The sequence below is a fragment of the Triticum urartu genome, chromosome 7A, assembly GCF_056163025.1.
Source record: "Triticum urartu cultivar PI428250 chromosome 7A, HENAU_Tu73, whole genome shotgun sequence".
NCBI classification, from domain to species: Eukaryota; Viridiplantae; Streptophyta; class Magnoliopsida; order Poales; family Poaceae; genus Triticum; species Triticum urartu.
The window spans coordinates 645306228-645323045 of NC_141879.1; the positions used below are offsets into that span (position 1 = coordinate 645306228).

General features: G+C 50.0%; 1 protein-coding gene across 1 annotated transcript; it reads right to left on the reverse strand.

Annotated features, from left to right (window-relative positions):
• Positions 1-15709: 15709 nt before the first annotated feature.
• On the reverse strand, positions 15710-16459 carry LOC147961008 (uncharacterized). The gene has a single exon (XM_087536179.1). It carries the CDS (start codon positions 16397-16399, stop codon positions 16031-16033), a length of 369 nt encoding a protein of 122 aa, XP_087392305.1. The 5' UTR covers positions 16400-16459; the 3' UTR covers positions 15710-16030.
• Between the last annotated feature and the right edge of the window lie 359 nt (positions 16460-16818).

A 16818-nucleotide genomic window follows, 5' to 3' on the forward strand; every position in this document is an offset into this window, starting at 1 on the left:
TCCCGCGGGGTGACGCCATGGGTGCTTATCCACGACCTCGACCCGCGCCTGCGTCGGCCGCGACGGCGGCGGCCACTCTGGCCGTGCTGAGCGTCGGCTCCTCGCCGCCCGCTGCTCCAGTTCCCGCGACCGCCCTCGCCTCTCGCCGCCCCGACCCACGACCTCGGCCCGCATCCGCGTCGGTCGCGATGGCGGCGGCCACTCCTGCCGTGCTGAGCGTCGGTTGTCCGCCGCCTCCCGCTCCAGCTCCCGCGTCAACTCTCACCACGGCCGCCCTCGCCTCCCGCCGCGCCGAACCAGCCGTCCAAGGGCGGAGGGTGGCCTATACGCTCCTCGGGGAGGAGGCGACGACATCTTCGGCTTCGACAGAGCCCTCCGCTCCCGCTACAGCCGGTGCGGCCTCCGTCCTACCACCGTCGTCTCCAGCAGTGCTCATCAGCGACTCGTCCCCGACAGCACCCGTCGACGCGTCCCCGGCTGACTTAGACATGGGGCGGCATGTGTCCTGGGCTTCCCTTGGTGACGAGGATGTTGACGATGAGGAAGAGGAGGAGTTGGCCCTATTGACGCCACCGGCTGCCAAAAGCTCTGTCCCGGCAGCTCAGCGTACTGATCAGTGTGTGATGCACAAGAGAGAGGCGAGTGGAGGATGGCAAGATGTGCTGCCTCGGCGTGGTCGGCGCTGTCTGGAGTTGCCAGCTCCGGCATTGCCCCCTCGTCCCATTCCGGCTTGGCTCTTTGGTAGGTGTTGCAGATGTCTTGCTCCTGGTCATCGAGCGGCCGATTGCAGAGATCCCTTGAGGTGCTTCCGCTGCTTGGAGAACAGCCACTGGGCGTGTGGGTGTCGCAATGCTTGGCGTCCATTCAGCTCACTTGCATGCCATGCCATGCCGCCACGGTCTCGCCTCGACACCGAGCATTACCGAGCTCCAACTCCTTGTGATGGTCCGATGGTATCCCAACTCCCCTCCAAGGTGCTTCACCAAAGGTCCTGGGCATCGGTCGTTTCCGCTCACGCTGAGTCGGCAACCCAATCTGAAGTACTGCTCCAGTCCACTCTAGCAGCCCAGGCTAAGCTCCTGGTGCGCGTTGGGAGCTTTCTGGAGCGAGTGGAGGCTGCTCTGGGAAAGCTCTCTCTTGTGCCGGTTGTGTTGCAATCCGCTCCTATATCACATCCTCCTAGTGAGGTTGATGTTGGTGGCTCAGTGGAGAACAGGGTTGAGGAGCTCTATGGTTGTTTCTCCCCCAGAGCTATGGACAACTCATCATCGCCGTCTTCCTTGCCCACTGTGATGTCTACCGCTGAGGACGGGACCATTCCCGAGGTTGTGCCTCCGGTGTTGCAGGTGATGCCCGAGCTTCAAGTGTTATGTGCGAGCTCTGATTCGCCTCTATCAATGGAGCATATAATGGTGGACACGCAGGCAACCACGTGTGAGGGACATGATTCAACCTTGACATGTGAGTCGAGTGAGGTGAACTCGCCTGCGCGCTCACATGTGGCTTCTGCACCCATTCCACCCCCGCCGACGGATAATTCCAATGCTCTCTTTGCAAAAGAGCTTTGTGACTTGCTCGCTAGCGTGGAGGCTATTAGCCCTGGAACTGGAAGGGCGACTGCTTGCCTCCTGACGGGAACGACATTCAAGGGCAAATACAAGGTGAGTGATTGCCCTCGGACTGGTATAGTGAAGGAGAAGTCACTAAGGTACAAAGGCAAAAAGAGTGGCGCCATAGGTAAGATGCCTGCAGCTGCTTAATGGATGATTCCCGGTCCCTCGGCTCATCCTCACGGTTCGGGTCGTCATTGTGGTTTCGGCGTGGTTCACTATCTTTTGTTGGGATGTTCTTGTCGGGTTCAAAATTGTGGTGTACAAGCATGAGGAGTTATTGTGTGTTAGGAGGGTTTGGCGGGTTGCACGTGTGCTCGTGGGGTCATGATTGGCGAGTAACCCAATTATGATCCGATTGTATCGGTTTTAGCCCGGTTTTTCGTACATTAACCGGGCAATTCTCTTCTTCTTAATTAATCTATGAGGCAATTCTTTTGCCTCCATTTCAAAAAAAAAAACTTTTCTTAAACGGAGACAGGTAGACGAAACGCGTGGCTGATGGCCGCTTCGATCTACGCAGTCGGTAATTAAGCAAGGCGGCAATTCGTATGCTACGCGTGCTGGCATCTCCTCGGTTGGTGGTCGCGACTCGCGAGCCGCCCGACTGCTCGTGTGATGGGCCGGCCACAGTGATTCTGTGTCGCAGTACTACATAAGAACGCCACGAACCCTAAAAAAAACCCCATAAGAACGCCACGAGCTCCCTCTCACCTGTCATTCTCCATCTCCCATTGATGTACCTTAGTACTGCTCCATGTCCATCGGCTAGTATGATACCCATCACAGCACTAGTCGTACTCTCTTGCTTCTTCAGCCTCGCCACGTCCATCGCCGGCGGAGAGCCGTCGCTGACCGCGTCGGCCATCGTCGCCGCAGCCGAGTCCGGGTCGCAAGTCCTCCGCATCGACGGCTACTCCCTCACCAAGGGGCTCGGCAACGGCAAATACATCGCCTCCGAGGCGTTCGCCGTCGGCGGGCATCGCTGGCGTCTGCTCTACCACCCCGACAGCCTCAACTCAAGCGACTCCGACTGGATATCCGTCGTCCTGCTTCTTGATCGCGCTGATCTCGATGAAGTCAAAGCTAGATTCACGATTAGTTTGCTCGACCAAGACGGTAGCAAGGTACCGTCACACAGCATGAGTAGCACACTGCGCGCCTTCACCGCTAGAAAGGGTGCGCGCCATGCGCTGGGATATCGTCTCATCACGAGGAGCGACCTGGAGAGGTCGGCTTGGCTGAAGGGCGATTGCTTCAGCGTCAGGTGCGATATCACCGTGCCAATGGAGATATTCACCAAGGCCATTCCGGTTACGGATCGTAGGAAATGGCTCCTCTCGCCGATCATGGGCTCCCCTGTGCATGCGTGCGTGCACTTTTTATCTTACATTGGTATAGTACTTCAGGGAAAAGCTGCAGACATGTGATACATTGTGCTAGTGTCATGGCCCAGCGACTGGACTAATGTTGATCTTGACATGCAAGTGAAAGCTAGTACTCCTTTTGCCAATTGTTGAGCTCATAATGAGTTCTCTATGAAATTGATCTAATAGTTGCTGGTTAATTTATTTATTTATTTTTTGCAACAATTGTGTGCTACTCCCTCCTTTTCGGTTTATAAGGCTTTCATTTTATAAGGTTCAATTTGGTTGTTCCCCATCACATGTTCAGACTTTAAAATGCATTAAATCATTGCATGCAAGTATTAAGAGAAAACTGACCAATGCATGCATTTTATGCATGCATGCATTGCAATTAATGCATGCATGCATTGCAATTAATGCATTCATAAGCACAATTTTTTAAGAAAAATAAGAGCATTAATTGGATGCTTTTGCAAACTACAAAAAATATTCCATCACTCATCTATCTTGGTTGGTGAGATTTTTGAATTGAGCCTTATAAACCGGAAAAGAGGGAGTAATGTTTGCAACTCCTTTACCGTTGGGACTGGACTGCAGTAATTGGTGAGCAGTGGCCACTTGGATACATATCATAACCGTGTTAAAAAAAGATACTCCCTCCGTAAAGAAATAGTATGAGAGTATTTACATAACTAAAGTAGTGGTCTAAACACTCTCTTTAGTGATTTACACGTTTTTATACAGAGGGGGTGCAGATGAGAACCATTCAGTTGCCGCAGGATTTCAAACGGCGGGTTCCTGATTTTCTTGCAGCCCTGACCCTTTATTTTTTCCTCCCCTCTGATTTTTGTCACCCCTGATTCTTTTTTTTTTCTTTTGCTTGAAAACTGCACGAACGCTCGGCATGCGCAAGAAAAATAAACCGCATCATATAGGAAATACAATGTCCACACAAATTTTCCCGTAAAACAAATGGTATAGAGGCCAAATGAGATTTGGCAAATCCAAATTTTTTTTTTGTCTATATTGTTTCAAGGGTATACCGTACAAAAGTACATAATCATAGAAGAGCCAATCGGCAGAGACAACGCCTTTCGGCATGCTGTTCACAACACTACGACTATAATGACAATACAACTCGTCTGTCGAACCTCAAGCCACAGAGGGCGGGGGGACCGCATGACCCAATTTAATCACAGGTTGGGTGAACACACCCTCCACGAACTAGGAATCAGGGAGTGAACAATAGGAACCATCCAAGCTTGAAGAAGACGTCGTCCAAGATTAATGATGACGACGTACATTGTGCCCCGAGAGCCCATGCCCACAACAATAGCCACCATCAAACGACACATTGCCCCAATCCTTGCCAAAGAGCTGATGAGGGCCACCACTTGCAGAAACAACTCCGGTAGCCTCTATGGGCACCCAGGCAACACCTCCTGGATGGGATGACGCCATTTTGTTGGGGAACGTTGCAGAAAACAAATTTTTTCCTACGGTTTCACCAAGATCCATCTATAAGTTCATCTAGCAACGAGTGATCGGATTGTATCTACATACCTTTGTAGATCACGCGTGGAAGCGTTCAAAGAACGAGGATGAGGAAGTCGTACTCGACGTGATTCAAATCACCGGAGATCCTAGCGCCGAACGGACGACACCTCCGCGTTTAACACACGTACGGTCAGCGTGACGTCTCCTCCTTGATCCAGCAAGGGGGAGGAGAGGTTGATGAAGATCCAGCAGCACAACGGTGTGGTGATGGATGCAGGGGTCACCGCAGCAGGGCTTCGCCGTTCTACTGCGAGAGGGAGAGGTGTAGCAGGGAGAGGGAGGCGCCAAGACTCAAGGGTGCGGCTGCCCCTCCCTCCCCCTCCTTATGTAGGCTCCCCTAGGGGGGGCGCCGGCCCTAGGAGATGGGATCTCCTAGGGGGGCGGCGGCCAAGGGGTGGAGTGCCCCCCAAGCCAGGTGGGGCGCCCCCACCCTAGGGTTCCCAACCCTAGGCGCATGGGGTGGGCCAAGGGGGCGCACCTGCCCACTATGGGCTGGTTCCCCTCCCCACTTTGGCCCATGGGGCCCTCCGGGATGGGTGGCCCCACCCGGTGGACCCCCGGGACCCTTCCGGTGGTCCCGGTATAATACCGGTGACCCCCGAAACTCTCCCGATGACCGAAACTGCACTTCCTATATATAATTCTTCACCTCCGGACCATTCCGGAACTCCTCGCGACGTCCGGGATCTCTTCCGGGACTCCGAACAACTTTCGGGTTACTGCATATTATATCTCTACAACCCTAGCGTCACCGAACCTTAAGTGTGTAGACCCTACGGGTTCGGGAGACATGTAGACATGACCGAGATGGCTCTCCGGTCAATAACCAACAGTGGGATCTGGATACCCATGTTGGCTCCCACATGCTCCTCGATGATCTCATCGGATGAACCACGATGTCGAGGATTCAAGCAACCCCGTATACAATTCCCTTTGTCAATCGGTACGTTACTTGCCCGAGATTCGATCGTCGGTATCCCAATACCTCGTTCAATCTCGTTACCGGAAAGTCACTTTACTCGTACCGTAATGCATGATCCCGTGACCAGACACTTGGTCACTTTGAGCTCATTATGATGATGCATTACCGAGTGGGCCCAGAGATACCTCTCCGTTATACGGAGTGACAAATCCCAGTCTTGATCCGTGTCAACCCAACAGACACTTTCGGAGATACCCGTAGTATACCTTTATAGTCACCCAGTTACGTTGTGACGTTTGGTACACCCAAAACACTCCTACAGCATCCGTGAGTTACACGATCTATGGTCTAAGGAAAAGATACTTGACATTGGAAAAACTCTAGCAAACGAACTATACGATCTTGTGCTATGTTTAGGATTGGGTCTTGTCCATCACATCATTCTTCTAATGATGTGATCTCGTTATCAATGACATCCAATGTTCATAGTCAGGAAACCATGACTATTCGTTGATCAACGAGCTAGTCAACTAGAGGCTTACTAGGGACATGTTGGTGTCTATGTATTCACACATGTATTATGATTTCCGGATAACACAATTATAGCATTAATAAAAGACAATTATCATGAACAAGGAAATATAATAATAATCCTTTTATTATTGCCTCTAGGGCATATTTCCAACAGTCTCCCACTTGCACTAGAGTCAATAATCTAGTTACATTGTGATGAATCGAACACCCATGGAATTCTGGTGTTGATCATGTTTTGCTCTAGGGAGAGGTTTAGTCAACGGATCTGCTACATTCAGGTCCGTATGTACTTTACAAATATGTATGTCTCCATCTTGAACATTTTCACGAATGGAGTTGAAGCGACGCTTGATGTGCTTGGTCTTCTTGTGAAATCTGGGCTCCTTGGCAAGTGCAATAGCTCCAGTGTTGTCACAGAAGAGTTTGATCGGCCCCGACGCATTGGGTATGACTCCTAGGTCGGTGATGAACTCCTTCACCCAAATTGCTTCATGCGCTGCCTCCGAGGCTGCCATGTACTCCGCTTCACATGTAGATCCCGCCACTACGCTCTGCTTGCAACTGCACCAGCTTACTGCCCCACCATTCAAAATATACACGTATCCGGTTTGTGACTTAGAGTCATCCAGATCTGTGTCGAAGCTAGCATCGACGTAACCCTTTACGACGAGCTCTTCGTCACCTCCATAAACGAGAAACATTTCCTTAGTCCTTTTTAGGTACTTCAGGATATTCTTGACCGCTGTCCAGTGTTCCTTGCCGGGATTACTTTGGTACCTACCTACCAAACTTACGGCAAAGTTTACATCAGGTCTGGTACACAGCATGGCATACATAATAGAACCTATGGCTGAGGCATAGGGGATGACACTCATCTCTTCTATATCTTCTGTCGTGGTCAGACATTGAGCTGAGCTTAATTTCACACCTTGCAACACAGGCAAGAACCCCTTCTTAGACTGATCCATATTGAACTTCTTCAATATCTTATCAAGGTATGTACTTTGTGAAAGACCTATGAGGCGTCTTGATCTATCTCTATAGATCTTGATGCCTAATATATAAGCAGCTTCTCCAAGGTCCTTCATAGAAAAACTCTTATTCAAGTAGGCCTTAATGCTGTCCAAAAGCTCTATATCATTTCCCATCAAAAGTATGTCATCTACATATAATATGAGAAATGCTACAGAGCTCCCACTCACTTTCTTGTAAACACAGGCTTCTCCATAAGTCTGCATAAACCCAAACGCTTTGATCATCTCAACAAAGCGAATGTTCCAACTCCGAGATGCTTGCACCAGCCCATAAATCGAGCGTTGGAGCTTGCACACCTTGTCAGCATTCTTAAGATCGACAAAACCTTCCGGCTGCATCATATACAATTCTTCCTTAAGGAAACCATTAAGGAATGCCGTTTTGACGTCCATTTGCCATATCTCATAATCATAGAATGCGGCAATTGCTAACATGATTCGGACGGACTTCAGCTTCGCTACCGGTGAGAAAGTCTCATCGTAGTCAACCCCTTGAACTTGTCGATAACCCTTAGCGACAAGCCGAGCTTTGTAGATGGTCACATTACCATCCGCGTCTGTCTTCTTCTTAAAGATCCATTTATTTTCTATGGCTCGCCGCTCAACGGGCAAGTCAGTCAAAGTCCATACTTCGTTTTCATACATGGATCCTATCTCGGATTTCATGGCTTCCAGCCATTTGTCGGAATCCGGGCCCGCCATCGCTTCTTCATAGTTCGAAGGTTCACCGTTGTCTAACAACATGATTTCCAAGACAAGGTTGCCGTACCACTCTGGTGCAGAATGTGTCTTTGTGGACCTACGAAGTTCAGTAGCAACTTGATCTGAAGTTTCATGATCATCATCATTAACTTCCTCTCTAGTCGGTGCAGGCACCTCAGGAACATTTTCTTGAGTTGCGCCATTTTCCGGTTCAAGAGGTAATACTTCATCAAGTTCTACTTTCCTCCCACTTACTTCTTTCGAGAGAAACTCATTCTCTAGAAAGGATCCATTCTTGGCAACAAAGATCTTGCCTTCGGATCTGAGGTAGAAGGTATACCCAATAGTTTCTTTAGGGTATCCTATGAAGACGCATTTTTCCGACTTGGGTTCGAGCTTTTCAGGTTGAAGTTTCTTGACATAAGCATCGCATCCCCAAACTTTTAGAAACGACAGCTTAGATTTCTTTCCAAACCATAACTCATACGGTGTCGTCTCAACGGATTTTGACGGAGCCCTATTTAAAGTGAATGCGGCAGTCTCTAAAGCATAGCCCCAAAAAGATAGCGGTAAATCGGTAAGAGACATCATAGATCGCACCATATCTAATAGAGTGCCATTACGACGTTCGGACACACCATTACGCTGAGGTGTTCCAGGCGGCGTGAGTTGTGAAACTATTCCACATTTTCTTAAGTGTGTGCCAAATTCGTGACTCAAGTATTCTCCTCCACGATCTGATCGCAGGAACTTGATTTTCCTGTCACGTTGATTCTCAACCTCACTCTGAAATTCCTTGAACCTTTCAAAGGTCTCAGACTTGTGTTTCATTAAGTAGACATACCCATATCTACTCAAGTCATCAGTGAGGGTGAGAACATAACGATAACCACCGCGAGCCTCAACACTCATTGGACCGCACACATCAGTATGTATGATTTCCAATAAGTTGGTTGCTCGCTCCATTGTTCCTGAGAACGGAGTCTTGGTCATTTTACCCATGAGGCATGGTTCGCATGTGTCAAATGATGCGTAATCAAGAGACTCTAAAAGTCCATCTGCATGGAGCTTCTTCATGCGTTTGACACCTATGTGACCAAGGCGGCAGTGCGACAAGTATGTGGGACTATCATTATCAACCTTACATCTTTTGGTACTCACACTATGAATATGTGTAGCATTACGCTCGAGATTCATTAAGAATAAACCATTCACCATCGGAGCATGACCATAAAACATATCTCTCATATAAATAGAACAACCATTATTCTCGGATTTAAATGAGTAGCCATCTCGTATTAAACGAGATCCTGATACAATGTTCATGCTCAAACTTGGCACTAAATAACAATTATTGAGGTTCAAAACTAATCCGTAGGTAAATGTAGAGGTAGCGTGCCGACGACGATCACATCGACCTTGGAACCATTCCCGACGCGCATCGTCACCTCGTCCTTCGCCAGTCTCCGCTTATTCCGCAGCTCCTGCTTTGAGTTATAAATGTGAGCAACTGCACCGGTATCAAATACCCAGGAGCTACTACGAGTACTGGTAAGGTACACATCAATTACATGTATATCACATATACCTTTCGTTTTGCCGGCCTTCTTGTCTGCTAAGTATTTGGGGCAGTTCCGCTTCCAGTGACCATTTTCCTTGCAATAAAAGCACTCAGTCTCGGGCTTGGGTCCATTCTTTGGCTTCTTCCCGGCAGCTTGCTTGCCGGGCGCGGCAACTCCCTTGCCATCCTTCTTGAAGGTTTTCTTACCCTTGCCTTTCTTGAACTTAGTGGTTTTATTCACCATCAACACTTGATGTTCCTTTTTGACTTCTACCTCTGCTGATTTCAGCATTGCAAATATTTCAGGAATGGTCTTTTCCATCCCCTGAATATTGAAGTTCATCACAAAGCTCTTGTAGCTCGGTGGAAGCGACTGAAGGATTCTGTCAATGACCGCGTCATCCGGGAGATTAACTCCCAGCTGAGTCAAGCGGTTATGTAACCCAGACATAGTGAGTATGTGCTCACTAACAGAACTGTTTTCCTCCATCTTACAGCTGAAGAACTTGTCAGAGACTTCATATCTCTCGACCCGGGCATGAGCTTGAAAAACCATTTTCAGCTCTTCGAACATCTCATATGCTCCGTGTCTCTCAAAACGCTTTTGGAGCCCCGGCTCTAAGCTGTAAAGCATGCCGCACTGAACGAGGGAGTAATCATCGGTACGTGTCTGCCAAGCGTTCATAACGTCTTATTCTGCAGGGAGAACAGGTGCTTCACCTAGCGGTGCTTGTAGGACATAATCTTTCTTGGCAGCTATGAGGATGATCCTCAGGTTCCGGACCCAGTCTGTATAGTTGCTGCCATCGTCTTTCAGCTTGGTTTTCTCTAGGAACGCGTTGAAGTTGAGGACAACGTTGGCCATTTGATCTACAATATATGTTGTAAAGATTTTAGACTAAGTTCATGATAATTAAGTTCATCTAATCAAATTATTCAATGAACTCCCACTTAGATAGACATCCCTCCAGTCATCTAAGTATAACATGATCCGAGTTAACTAGGCCGTGTCCGATCATCACGTGAGATGGACTAGTCAACATCAGTGAACATCTTCATATTGATCGTATCTTCTATACGACTCATGCTCGACCTTTCGGTCTTCTGTGTTCCGAGGCCATGTCTGTACATGCTAGGCTCGTCAAGTCAACCTAAGTGTTTGCATGTGTAAATCTGTCTTACACCCGTTGTATGTGAACGTTGGAATCTATCACACCCGATCATCACGTGGTGCTTCGAAACAACGAACTGTCGCAACGGTGCACAGTTAGGGGGAACACTTTCTTGAAATTATTATGAGGGATCATCTTATTTACTACCGTCGTTCTAAGTAAACAAGATGCAAAAACATGATAAACATCACATGCAATCAAATAATAATAGTGACATGATATGGCCAATATCACATAGCTCCTTTGATCTCCATCTTGGGGCTCCATGATCATCTTGTCACCGGCATGACACCATGATCTCCATCATCGTGTCTCCATGAAGTTGCTCGCCAACTATTACTTCTACTACTATGGCTAACACGTTTAGCAATAAAGTAAAGTAATTTACATGGCGTTTCTCAATGAAACGCAGGTCATACAAAAAATAAAGACAACTCCTATGGCTCCTGCCGGTTGTCATACTCATCGACATGCAAGTCATGATTCCTATTACAATAGCATGAACATCTCATACATCACATATATATCATTCATCATTCATCACAACTTTGGCCATATCACATCACAAAACACTTGCTGCAAAAACAAGTTAGACGTCCTCTAATTGTTGTTGCAAGTTTTACGTGGCTGCAATAGGGTTCTAGCAAGAACGTTTTCTTACCTACGTGAAAGCCACAACGTGATTTGTCAACTTCTATTTACCCTTCATAAGGACCCTTTTCATCGAATCCGCTCCAACTAAAGTGGGAGAGACAGACACCCGCCAGCCACCTTATGCAACTAGTGCATGTCAGTCGGTGGAACCGGTCTCACGTAAGCGTACGTGTAAGGTTGGTCCGGGCCGCTTCATCCCACAATACTGCTGAAGCAAAATAAGACTAGTAGCGGCAAGAAAGTTGACAACATCTACACCCACAAAAAATTGTATTCTACTCGTGCAAAAGGAACTACGCATAGACCTGGCTCATGAAGCCACTGTTGGGGAACGTTGCAGAAAACAAAAAATTTCCTACGGTTTCACCAAGATCCATCTATGAGTTCATCTAGCAACGAGTGATCGGATTGCATCTACATACCTTTGTAGATCACGCGCGGAAGCGTTCAAAGAACAGGGATGAGGAAGTCGTACTCGACGTGATCCAAATCACCGGAGATCCTAGCGCCGAACGGATGGCACCTCCGCGTTCAACACACGTACGATCAGCGTGACGTCTCCTCCTTCTTGATCCAACAAGGGGGGAGGAGAGGTTGATGAAGATCCAGCAGCACGACAGTGTGGTGATGGATCCAGGGGTCACCGCAGCAGGGCTTCGGCGTTCTACTGCGAGAGGGAGAGGTTTAGCAGGGGAGAGGGAGGCGCCAAGACTCAAGGGTGCGGCTGCCCCTCCCTCCCCCCTTTATATAGGCTCCCCTAGGGGGGCGCCGGCCCTAGGAGATGGGATCTCCTAGGGGGTGCGGCGGCCAAGGGGTGGAGTGCCCCCCAAGCCAGGTGGGGCGCCCCCCACCCTAGGGTTCCCAACCCTAGGCTCATGGGGTGGGCCAAGGGGGCGCACCAGCCCACTATGGGCTGGTTCCCCTCCCCACTTTGGCCCATGGGGCCCTCCGGGATGGGTGGCCCCACCCGGTGGACCCCCGGGACCCTTCCGGTGGTCCCGGTACAATACCGGTGACCCCCGAAACTCTCCCGATGGCCGAAACTGCACTTCCTATATATAATTCTTCACCTCCGGACCATTCCGGAACTCTTCGTGACGTCCGGAATCTCATCCGAGACTCCGAACAACTTTCGGGTTACTGCATATTATATCTCTACAACCCTAGCGTCACCGAACCTTAAGTGTGTAGACCCTACGGGTTCGGGAGACATGTAGACATGACCGAGATGGCTCTCCGGTCAATAACCAACAGCGGGATCTGGATAACCATGTTGGCTCCCACATGCTCCTCGATGATCTCATCGGATGAACCACGATGTCGAGGATTCAAGCAACCCCGTATACAATTCCCTTTGTCAATCGGTACGTTACTTGCCCGAGATTCGATCGTCGGTATCCCAATACCTCGTTCAATCTCGTTACTGGCAAGTCACTTTACTCGTACCGTAATGCATGATCCCGTGACCAGACACTTGGTCACTTTGAGCTCATTATGATGATGCATTACCAAGTGGGCCCAGAGATACCTCTCCGTTATACGGAGTGACAAATCCCAGTCTTGATCCGTGTCAACCCAACAGACACTTTCGGAGATACCCGTAGTATACCTTTATAGTCACCCAGTTACGTTGTGATGTTTGGTACACCCAAAGCACTCCTACGGCATCCGTGAGTTACACGATCTCATGGTCTAAGGAAAAGATACTTGACATTGGAAAAACTCTAGCAAACGAACTATACGATCTTGTGCTATGTTTAGGATTGGGTCTTGTCCATCACATCATTCTCCTAATGATGTGATCTCGTTATCAATGACATCCAATGTCCATAGTCAGGAAACCATGACTATCCGTTGATCAACGAGCTAGTCAACTAGAGGCTTACTAGGGACATGTTGGTGTCTATGTATTCACCCATGTATTATGATTTCCGGATAACACAATTATAGCATGAATAAAAGACAATTATCATGAACAAGGAAATATAATAATAATCCTTTTATTATTGCCTCTAGGGCATATTTCCAACACATTTCCTCCTAGCCAGTGAGCCTGCCTAAGGTTTCCCCTGGTACGACACGAACATGGAGAAGATGACGTCTCCAAGAGGAACCAAGACTCACAGGCGGCATCGGCATCTGCAACGGCTCTTGTCGCGCAAGGATTTCTCCCTGACCTGGTCCATAGCCCTAGAATACCGCCGGAGCAGCGCCATCGCGAGGGAAGGAAACAAGCCATCAACTTGTAACCCATTGTGAGGAGGAGAGCCGCCTCACAATGCCGATGAGAGAGTTACGGGTGGTTGTGGACGTGCCGCACTAGCATGCATGTTAGTCGCTAGGACCAGCCTCAAGCAGTTGCGAGGCACACCGGGTTGCTACCTGTTGGGGAACGTAGCATAAATTCAAAATTTTCCTACGTGTCACCAAGATCTATCTATGGAGAGACCAGCAACGAGGGGAAGGAGAGTGCATCTACATACCCTTGTAGATCGCTAAGCGGAAGCGTTCAAGTGAACGGGGTTGATGGAGTCGTACTCGTCGTGATCCAAATCACCGATGATCAAGTGCCGAACGCACGGCACCTCCGCGTTCAACACACGTACAGCCCGGTGACGTCTCCCATGCCTTGATCCAGCAAGGAGAGAGGGAGAGGTTGAGGAAGACTCCATCCAGCAGCAGCACAACGGCGTGGTGGTGGTGGAGCGTGGCAATCCTGCAGGGCTTCGCCAAGCACCACGGGAGAGGAGAAGAACTTGGGAGAGAGGGAGGGGCTGCACCAAAGGCATAAGGGGTGTCTCAAGAGGCCCTCCTACCCTCACTATATATAGGGAGCCCAAGGGGGGGGGTGCGCCAGCCCTAGGAGATCCAATCTCCTAGGGGGCGGCGGCCAGGGGAGGTTTCCCTCCCCCCCAAGGCACCTAGGAGGTGCCTTCCCTCCTTGGGACTCTTCCTTAGGGTTCCCCTTTCACCCTAGGCGCATGGGCCCTAGGGGAAGTGGCGCCCCAGCCCACTTTGGGCTGGATCCCTTCTCACTTCAGCCCATGGGACCCTCCGGGATAGGTGGCCCCACCCGGTGGGCCCCCGGGACTCTTCCGGTGGTCCCGGTACAATACCGATGACCCCGAAACTTGTCCCGATGGCCGAAATAGGACTTCCTATATATAAATCTTTACCTCCGGACCATTCCGGAACTCCTCGTGATGTCCGGGATCTCATCCGGGACTCCGAACAACATTCGGTAACCACATACAAGCTTCCTTTATAACCCTAGCGTCATCGAACCTTAAGTGTGTAGACCCTACGGGTTCGGGAGACATGCAGACATGACCGAGACGTTCTCCGATCAATAACCAACAGCGAGATCTGGATACCCATGTTGGCTCCCACATGTTCCACGATGATCTCATCGGATGAACCACGATGTCAAGGACTTAATCAATCCCGTATACAATTCCCTTTGTCTATCGGTACGATACTTGCCCGAGATTCGATCGTCGGTATCCCGATACCTTGTTCAATCTCGTTACCGGCAAGTCTCTTTACTCGTTCCGTAACACATCATCCCGTGATCAACTCCTTGATCACATTGTGCACATTATGATGATGTCCTACCGAGTGGGCCCAGAGATACCTCTCCGTTTACACGGAGTGACAAATCCTAGTCTCGATTCGTGCCAACCCAACAGACACTTTCGGAGATACCTGTAATGTACCTTTATAGCCACCCAGTTACGTTGTGACGTTTGGTACACCCAAAGCATTCCTACGGTATCCGGGAGTTGCACAATCTCATGGTCTAAGGAAATGATACTTGACATTAGAAAAGCTTTAGCATACGAACTACACGATCTTTGTGCTAGGCTTAGGATTGGGTCTTGTCCATCACATCATTCTCCTAATGATGTGATCCCGTTATCAATGACATCCAATGTCCATGGTCAGGAAACCGTAACCATCTATTGATCAACGAGCTAGTCAACTAGAGGCTTACTAGGGACATGGTGTTGTCTATATATCCACACATGTATCTGAGTTTCCTATCAATACAATTATAGCATGGATAATAAACGATTATCATGAACAAGGAAATATAATAATAATCAATTTATTATTGCCTCTAGGGCATATTTCCAACACTACCATGTCAGATCTGGAGTCCATCATGCCAGATCCACCGGTCACCACCGACCGCTGGGAAGCCACCACCGTGCCACCTATATATGCCAGCTGTGCCACGCCGTTGCGCGAGGGAACGATGCCGCGCATGCCGACGCCATGTAGTAGCTCCGCTACCCCCTACCTGTCAACCAGAACTCCTCATGAGGAACAAAGTGCCTCGCTGCCACCTTCCCTTGAGTTGGCATGGGCTTCACCGACGGCTCCTCTGGTGTCGGCTAGTTGATGGAAAGGGGGGAGGGAGGAGGGAGGAGGCGGCGGACTAGGGTTTCCTCCGTGGCACCAAAGCAGGGTGGCACAGGGTTTGGGACTTGGATGGAACGCATGTACTCTGTTTCTCTCAGCGTTCACGTATTGTCTATTATTCATTGATGTTGCTCACTTATATAGTTATAAAAAAGCATGTTTGGACATATATGTTGGAAGATGGTAAAACTTTGCATATCAAATCAAATCCTATTAAAACGGTAAGTATGTAGTACAAGAGATTTCCGATTGTGCCAAGTACTCCTAGATCAGATACCCATATGGCCATATGGACTTTACAATACACAAATCCAGTCCGTAGGCTGTACCTCCGCTCGTAAGTCCTAAATAAGATCATGTATCGAACAGCTAGCAAACATTGCCCCCCTACTGATCACACACAAAATTTTTAGCAAACATTGCACCCTACTGAGACGGGTCTTGGTGCACGGATCGTTGCAGACGTGACAGACCGGGTGGTCGGGGGGTCAGTTAGTTCGGCCCCCATAGGAGCAAGTGCAGGAGCTTCTCCGTCCTGGCGATCTCGGCCTCAGCTCCCGTTGCCGGACGCGGCGGCTCCCGCGCCATGGGCTCCGCCTTGGACGGACTCGTCCTCGTTGCCACCGTAAGATCAACGCCAGCCTCAGGCCCCGTCGTCGCGCAGCGCCGGCCTCGCCCCAGGCCGCCGGCCGCGGACGCAGTCGCCCGCTCGCCCAGGCGCAGCGACGCGCGGACGGCGGACTCCCGCTTGCAGCCCCGCCCGTTGCACATGCCGGCCTGCTGACACGGACGCGCTGATGCAGCCGACCAGCTTGAAGTAGAAGTGCAGGGGCACTTGAGCTCTATTTCTCTTGAAGCCATCGACGTGATCTATTTATAGAAGAGCACGGAGCACTGACCCGTTCATCTGGGCCGAACGCGGTGGACCGGAGCGTACACTGACAAGCGATTTTATTGGGTTCCACGTTCAGGTGAAGGAGACGCTCGAGCGCCCACGGTTTCGGCCCGTGCGGCCGGGCTGAAGCGAGGAACGAACGACACAGCGCGTAGCCGTGAACCAAGGAACGACGCCAAAGCGGGGAGACGGGAGACCAGTGGGTGCGACGCGACCCGGTGCACCTGGCATGCGACCTGTGTACTGCGCCGCATTTCTTTCTTCCGCGGCGGCGTGCAACTGGACGCCGGTGGTGTACTACTGCCGGCAGGCATATTCGCACCGCTGAAAGGTTCTGTGCCCGCTTTTTGCACGAGCGAAAACCACGCGCGCCCTCGCCGCCGGC